Source organism: Dermochelys coriacea, chromosome 3, assembly GCF_009764565.3.
Source record: "Dermochelys coriacea isolate rDerCor1 chromosome 3, rDerCor1.pri.v4, whole genome shotgun sequence".
Classification (NCBI taxonomy): Eukaryota; Metazoa; Chordata; order Testudines; family Dermochelyidae; genus Dermochelys; species Dermochelys coriacea.
Window position 1 is genome coordinate 175,132,657 of NC_050070.1, and position 8,835 is coordinate 175,141,491.

General features: G+C 38.4%; 1 protein-coding gene across 6 annotated transcripts in view; it reads left to right on the forward strand.

Annotated features, from left to right (window-relative positions):
- Positions 1–8,283, forward strand: part of PLEKHH2 (pleckstrin homology, MyTH4 and FERM domain containing H2) — a 112,431-nt gene extending 104,148 nt beyond the window's left edge. For all 6 annotated transcript variants that reach the window (XM_038394642.2, XM_038394638.2, XM_038394639.2 and 3 more), the window contains 2 exons: positions 535–672; positions 1,797–8,283. In XM_038394642.2, the coding sequence (XP_038250570.1) occupies positions 535–672; positions 1,797–1,979 (321 nt within the window). In that variant the 3' untranslated portion in view covers positions 1,980–8,283. The remainder of the gene's footprint in view (positions 1–534; positions 673–1,796) is intronic.
- Positions 8,284–8,835: the final 552 nt, after the last annotated feature.

Sequence of the window (8,835 nt, forward strand, 5' to 3'; positions counted from 1 at the left end):
CTTCTCTCCATGCAGAAGGTTTTGTGCACTATTAGTTCTGAACAAACCACCGATTTTATCCCCATTTGTGAGCACAAAGGGTTTTGCAATGTGAATTATATCACTTGTACACACACAGATTGGATTGAAATCCTTTTTGAAAGTATGGGCCCTGAAATTCAACTTCTTTAGAGCCTGATCCAACTCCCAGTGGGACTCTTAACATTGACTTGAAGGGAGTTGGATTGGGCCTTTCACTTCTAATGTAAGTTGTGTGCCTGCGTCCAAACTCAAAAATTGTAACCATTAAAGTAAATATATATTACATTTAATTAGAAACAGGGCCACTCATGGAAGCAGAAGTCTCTCACAATGAAGGCCTGAGGGAAACAGGCACATAATTTGCAATTAGATTAAAAATTCTACAAAAGGGGCTGAAAACAGTATTTTGAAATCAGATGAATCATTATGTTTGAAGAAGTATTCACTGTAGTCTTTTTCTCTGTATTTTTCTGTATACATGAAACTGTTTTTTCCTTTGTTCTTTCTTTAAAGCGATTAATAATTACATATGTACACAAAAGTCTGATGACCTTTGGAGGCTACCAAGATGACTTTATGCTGGTAGTTAACAATGCTCAGTCAAAAGACAAGCCAAATGAAAAACTCCTTTTTGCCATGACAAAGCCAAAGGTTGGTACACTAGCTGAAATCATTTCCAGTGTCTGTTGCCTCTTTGTACGTAAGTACCCTTGTGTATATGCACAAGGTGAAGCACCTGCTGTTCAAAACATCCTCGGTTATTAGCTTTTGCATAATGAATTTAAAGGGGGAAGCAATTAAAAACATAAGTCAATTTTCTTGTTTTAATGACCCTTCCCCCAGAGTTCCAGACGTTACAGACAAGGACAATTAGGGAGATAAAAGACAGGAAGTATATACAGTGCCTAAAAATCAGTATAGCTGCAATTTTAAAAAAATGTTTGGGTCCCCATTAAAGCAATGTCTGTATTTTATGATGGCCTTCCAAAAGGTTATACGCTTCTCCAAAATTCTAGGACTAAGGAACTCTTTTGGTAATATTAGTCTAGACTCTCTCACTGCTAATATTGCCTACCAGCATGAACAAAACAAATAAAACCAAAATTTCAGCCATGACTAAGGAGTGAAACTCTAGTTTCTATAAGCCAGAACAACCTACCAGTAGGATCATAGTTTCCTGCTTATAACTACAGTTCAAAATTGTGTCTCTTCATAGAAATATGCACAGGTGTATGTCAAACAGTTCAAGAAACAGTGATTTTTCTATCAAATCATCCCTTTAAAGGGGAATTTTTTGGCGGTTCCATGGAGAAGACATGGTGCACAGCCTCCCAGATCTTTGAAGAAAACCCCACAGCCACTTGAGCGTCAGCCCATCTGGACTGCTTCTTTAAGACTTGTGGAGGAGACATACAACACTGCATAAGAAAAGTTAGGCTGCATGTAGTAAAATTATTCCCTAAGAGACATGTATTAGTCTGTAAACCTTTCTCCTAAAGAAGTAGTGGGAATTGTGTTGCTTGAATCATTTAAAATTGTGCAGACAAAACACTCCATGTACTTACTCTAGGGAGTAATCCTGTATTGGCAGAGAGATAAGCAAGATAACCATAACCCTAACAGGTATTTTTCCCATCTATAATTTCTTTGATAAAATATAAGAACTTTTATAAAAAAGATAATGTCAGTCGCTCACTAAAAACTTAGCTATTTCTTCAGGGTCAAAACACAAGTTATCTGTATCTGGAAAAATTTTAGTGTGTTTTTTGTTATAGATTCTTGAGATCACTCTACTGATTGCCAGCTATATTAACCACTTCCATCAGCAAAAGGGGGCTGCTCATCATCTCTCTGCTCCAGCACTACTCTCACCTCAAACAGTACAGAAAACCAAGGAAACGGGGAGTCAGCCGCTTCTTTCAAACAGCAGACCAACCAAAGGTCCTACTTTGTTATAAAAGGAACAGATACCTGTGAAAATGTATGCTTATGGTATGCTTCCTATATTGACTGAACATCTTTGGATGTGCCAGATATACATCATATGCTAGTTTGTAACACAAGTCAAGAAAGGTGGACTGGTTTCCATTCATTTTAGTTAGAGTTCCCTGTTAAAACTCTGCAAACAAATTGCAGGTGGGGCGATTACCCTATCAGATGAAGCTCACCCCATTTCTGAACACAGGGGTTCAAAAATACTTCGGAAGAGGGTTCTTTTGTGGGTGGGGAGTTGGTCTTTGAAATGATTTCAGTAAGTGTCAAGGATTTTAAAGACATTTCCCCAGGGAGGACAATGTCTTCACCTCTCCACCCTTATTTTTCAAATTATGCAAGTTGCATAACCTTGGTTATCAGAAAGCATACATGTACTTTCCAGTCCCTCATGCCTTCTTGTCTGCAATATAAGTACCCCAGGACACAGTCTAAAGGGTACATTTTTGTGAAAGCCCTTTTAAAAAAGTGTTGGCAGCACATCATTGATCATACATCTTATAATTTCTTGTAAATGTCTTCTCTTATACAACAGTTTACTTGTGTGATCCCCAGCAATGGGCTGGTAGTTTCTATACAATTCTTCTTTTTGATTTTCTAAATCTAAATTGGGCATATGCTGTACAAAACATAGTGGATATTTAAAAAGCCAGTGTATATATTCTTTTGAAAATCAGTTTGGCCTGCTAGTTTTTTCCCTTCTTTAAATAACATAGTCAAGAAATGAGTAAGTTAGAATTCAAACCACAAATACAATATAAAAAGCACTTACATGAATAGGTACATGTAAACTTGGAGACAGACTTCATGAAATGTGTGATGTGTATATTGTACATATCAGTAGTATAGCATAGTATTTTGTAAATATAAGCCTAATACAAGAAAGTGTTCTACTTGTCATTGTGTTAGCATTTTTCATATTTAATCCATGCATTTCACACCATAATATTAGTATGAGAGTCTCTTGCCCACTAGAAAAACATTTGAGATTCAATTCAAACAAACCATTGACCTTGCAGATATATTTCTTAATTTCTGTTGCCACTAATGCTAGTTATCAAGGACATTTCATCATTTAAACATGATTTGTATCCCTCATGGCTTATTCTAGAACCTGAAGTAATGTTATAATGCTGAATTTGTAACCTCTGAAGATTAATAATCTCTGTTTATGGTATCACTTTAAAAAAGTATGGAATCCATCTCATGGTGCTTGCCCCTTACACAAGGCAGAGTTTATATTCCTGAAGGACTGAGACCAGATTATAAAGGACATAATTTCCATTCTTCTATTTTTAAAAACTGGAGAAAGAGATTGAAAGCTGAATTCATAGCATGAGTGCTACAAAGCACTTAAGAAACCTAATTCTTCTTCCACCTCTTCTTCTTCTTCTTCTAAATCCTGCTAAATCCTCTGGTTTCCATGGCTTCAACACCATTAATGAAATACTGTAGAAGGTTAAAGCTCTGACCTGGAAACTATGAACTGAGAATAACTAGCTGAGTCATTACACAGGCAAAGCCCCCCACTGACATTAAGTAAAAAGTGCAGGATCAGCCCCCTGCAACCCAGTTCTACAAGGAAACACATGCTTAATTATTTGTATGTGAATTGTCTCATTGAGGTCAATAAGCCACACATAACCATAAGTGTTTTTAGGATCAGTGTCTTAGTAATGAATGTCAAGGAATTCCTCTCATCTTGTTAGTGATATTATGCAAGAAGAGAAATTTTTTATTTTGAAGAGAAGATAGAACCTATTAAAGAAATCCAGAGCTCTATTCTAACTGCAAAACGGGCTCTACATGTGCAAACCACTTCAGCCTTCTGTCTCAGATCATTCTCTCCACAGCTTGCTGGCCAGTCCTTTGTAACACATCAGCAACAGTTACTTTATCCCACCAGTGGACACAAAGTATTCTTCACAAGCCTCTCTGCTGGAATGCGTTACGTTTTCTGTTGTGGGTTCCTACTATTTGCCAAGTTTCAGAAGCATATAATAATGTGGGTATCACAACGGCATTGTCTAACTTTATCTTGGTTCTTGTATCAATCTCCTTTTTTCTTCAGATTTTGCCAGTCTCAAAAAGGCTCCATTTGTCTTCCCAGTTCTTGCTTTCACCTCCTTATGGAGTCAGCCATTAGAACAAATTGTACTTCCAAGATACACAAAAACTCATTAACTATGCCATATTCTTCACCGTTGGTCACTTAGGTACTATCATTACCGACTTGTCTTTTGAAGACTTTCATTTTCTTTTGGCTTACTCTTAATCTTACTTCAGTGGCCTCACATTTGATATTAATAGTGGTCTTTTACATAGTATCATCTTCTATGTCCAATGGAGCAATGTCATATGCAAAATTGAGATTTTGAAGTTTTCCTCTACTCCATATAATTCCTGTATCTTCCCTTGATGTTGCTTTTCATACCACATAATCCATCACAGTGTAGAAGAGGAGAGGTGTTAAGATGCATCATGTCACACTCCAGTGACAATATCAAACCAGTTGGTCTCTCCATTTTGTCCTTACACAGCATTTTGAACCTTCATGCACATTCTTAGTCAGTATTTCTTAGTACATCTGAAGAACAGTGTTATAATACAGTAACTCCTCACTTAAAGTCATCCCGGTTAACATTGTTTCGTTGTTACCTCGCTGATCAGTTAGGGAACATGCTCGTTTAAAGTTGTGCAATGCTCCTTATAATGTCGTTTGGCAGCCGCCTGCTTTGTCCACTGCTTGGAGGAAGAGCATCCTGTTGCAGCTAGCTGGTGGGGGCTTGGAACCAGGGTGGACCAGCAGCCCCCCTATCAGCTCCCCGCTCCCCTAAGTTCCCTGTGCAGCAGCCACCCAGCATGCTAGCAATTGCCAGCAGTTTAGCTTGTACCTCCCCCCACTGCCATGTGCTGCTCCTGCCCTCTGCCTTGGAGCTGCTCTCTAGAGCCTCCTGCTTGCTGGGAGGGGGGGGAGAAGAGGGGGACTAATGTCATGGTGTTCCCTTAACCCCGCTCCTGCACCCCACTTACCCCATCTCCATAGAGCAGGGGGGACACAAGACAGGGCTCAGGATGGAGGGAGCTTCCTGGCAGCAGCTGCTGCGGTCTCAGCTTGCTGATTAACTTAACAAGGTAGTGTACTTAAGAGTGGTGTCGGTGTACTTAAAGCGGAAATGCGCATCTCTCTCTCTCTAACACACAGGGTGTGTGTCTCTGTCTGCCATGCTCTCTCCCCTCCCTCCATTCGTGCTGCCTTGTAGAGTGTGAGACTACATTAACAACAATGAGTTAACCCTTGAGGGCTCAGCAAATTGCTAGTTCATCATTTAGCAGTAAGGCATCCCCTGGGAAATATCCCACCCTCTGACTCCACTACCTGAACCAAGATTCACAATCATCATCACTGTGTACAGTATTAAATTGTTTAAAACCTATACTCTGTGTGTGTGTGTGTGTGTAGTCTTTTGTCTGGCAAAAAAAAATTTCCCTGGAACCTAACCCCCCACCACATTTACATTAATTGTTATGGGGAAATTGGATTCGCTTAACATCATTTCGCTTAAAGTAGCATTTTTCAGGAACATAACTATAACGTTAAGTGAGGAGTTACTGTATTTCTCTTTTCTTCTCTGTCTTTTGAAAGACCACTCTTAAAATCTATGTTGTTTAATATTTGACTCCCCCTGCAAGCAGTAATTTACCTATTTATCATTTTACAGGGGTAGCTACTACCACAGTTTCCCTCTGCTTGGTTAGGTGAGTTCAGCCTTCCAGCCAAACTTCAAAAATGACTCTCCTTTCAGGGTGTGATGGTTCTCAGGGTAACAAGACTGTGAGTCACTTTGTTACCCCTGTTTCTAGCTGGAGGAAATCTTGCCTGTGGTAACTAGGTGTTAGCTAACTAACACCACCAGCCTCTTAGCCATTCAAGCATTCTCCTCCGGGCTATGTGAGCTCTGTCTTTGCCTTGCAGGTTGAGGTGCCCCCTCCCCCAGTCTCCTTAAAGTATTCCCCTATGATAGCCAACCCTGACAATGGCTACTCACAGAAAGCCCAGATCTTCTGCTCCCAAAGGAACAGCATTACCCCAGTTTACCTTAAACCACCACTCTTGTATAACACACAGGACTTGTACTGATACAAAAGAAAGTTTATTTAAGAAAGAATAGAGATTCTGTTAGAAATAAGAGAAAGTGATGGAAACAAATAGTTACAATACAGACAAAATCATAAAACTGTAACTAGGGCCTACACTTATAAATAGTTACCCTATCTGTCTAATAAAGTAGGTTTCCCCCCCAAAACACAGTCAGTTGTAAAGCTGGCTGGCTTTACAGAACAAAGATCTAATTTTTCATGAAAAATACACCTGCTCAACAAGATGTCTCCTCACTGAATGGATCTGGAGTGCCTCTCCTGCCTCTGTATTACCCTGTGTGACAGGGTGCGGCTTACCACTGTGGCATCCCCTGCTGGATATCCCAGGGATCAGCTCTTCTAGCCTGTGCACCCTCTTCACTTCTGCTCCAGGGAACCATGTCATGCCCAGGTGTCCTCTTCGTGATACAGCCCTCTGGGTGTGCCGCACTCTGTGCTTCCCCACTTCCACGGGATGTCTCTGAAGTTCCTGTCAAGCCACTTCTCTTAGTGGTGATTACAATCTACTGTTTAGCCACTTCCCCACTACTCCTAGTCCCAGCCCAGGGAACAGCCCAGGGACCTGCTGGTACGGTTGCTGGTGTACCGACTCTTACTGGTACGCCAGATTGGACCGGCTTACTTTCACCTCTGTCCATACCCCTACATCCTGCTTCTCAGTTCAGACTTGTGCTGCAGCTCGACAATAGCTCCCCACTTTGAGCATTGATTGTAGATCAATATTGGCCAAATATTATATGGGTCATCTGTATAGCCAAATATGCTGCGTGGGGGAATAATTGTGCCAACTGTGTTATATCATTGTTTGGTTCAACATATTACAGATGTACAGGGTAGTAACATATATTAGTAATATAGCACTAATGCAGGTTGGTTTCAGCCACACAGGCATGATTAAATTGTTTTTATGCAGGATGGAGGTGAACTTTCTTTTTGGATTTGGGTGTGTACACAGACTCCAAAACCTTGAGACATTCTCAGGGGAAGAAGGTATTGTTATTTTTATTGGAATCCTTCAGCTTGGACCATTTTACATCCTTGTGTTTTCTTACTTCAGGGGTAAAAATAGGCCCCATTGAAGTCAATGGCAAAAGTCCCATTGACTTCAGTGGGAATCCCACATGTTTATCAGATGACAGAGCAATTTCACTGGAGTAACTTTACATGATGCAAGCATAACCATCGGCAGTGGTTTCTAACCCATTCCTCTAAACACTATTGAACACTTAGTATTGGTTCAAGAGCGCAGTTTAACAGTAACCTCATTGTAGCTTCTTTTGAAGTTTTTTGTGTCAGAGACTAGTTTATTTAATACAAAAATAGCCATTTAAAAAGGAGAGGGGAATAACATTGCCATCTAAAAATCTCTCGTATATCTTACTGAACCTACTGAAAAAACAATAATTGTATGTGTAATTTATCAGTATGTTGAAATGCAACTTGTAGCTCTGACCATGAATTAGTAATTGCAGCACATTTAATTTATGTGTAGAGTATTTGTATTTATTCTTAAATATATTTAGCACTCACTTTTTGTGTAAGGTATTTTTATATAAATTTTAAAGCCTCCTAAAAATAAGGGAACTACCAAAGAGATCGGTCAGATTCTTATGCAAACCCATCAAAATGAAGGCAAACAAAATGTTAGAGTGACATTTGTTTCATACTGGTTTTAATATTTTTAAATATCAAGTCACAAAAGCTTTATGGGTCCTAAGAATATAGTGGTTATTAAACAAAGAAATTTAAACTATTGAAGCCTTTTGCTAAGCCTACAAAATCTTACACATGTCATTTAAAGTTGGTAAAATTACACTAAAAATACAGTTTTGATGTAAGGAAAACAAAGTTTATGTTTTACATAACCATATAAATCACAGATCTAATCATGTTTAAGAAAGATCAGTTATTTCCTTAAATTGTGTTAGTTCTATGCAACTTTTAGGGGAGTTTTTTGTTGTTTTTTGGTTGCTGTTAAAAAGTGAAGTACTGTATATATCTGTTTCTAGAGAACAATGTTGAATGAAGAATTATAGTTATAACATTTTTTCTCATGTTCTTTCAAATCATGTTTTATTCCTTTGCAATAAATATAGTTCTATCTAAAAACTTGCTTATTTCACTCCTTCCAATGTTAGTATGTTATCTTGTGAACCAGGAGGTTTAAGTATCTGGGAAAAACACTTCTAAGGCTTAGGTAACCATTAAGCTAAAAACAATGCTATTGGTATTTATGTAGGCTTGGAAGGATTAGATTTTTATCAAGTAAATGTCAGTAAATATAGATTTCACTGAACACACAAAACCAACAAAATATTTCCATCGATAATTGTAATTTACAGATAGGCAAAGTAAGAAAAATGCTTTTTGAGAACTTAGAATTTTATTTAAGGATATTTAGTTTGTATATTTTGACATATGATGTTGACAGTTTGTTTTAATGATTATAAAGCTTTAACTCTCTGAATCCAACTATCTACACAGTCATTAATTATCTGAACTCTCATTGTCTCATCACCGCTAACTTCCCGCAACTTTGAAATTTAAAATCAATAAAAATAAAAGTGCTTAAAAATAAGTTTCAGAGTAGCAGCTGTGTTAGTCTGTATTTGCAAAAAGAAAAGGAGTACTTGTGGCAACTTAGAGACTAACAAATTTATT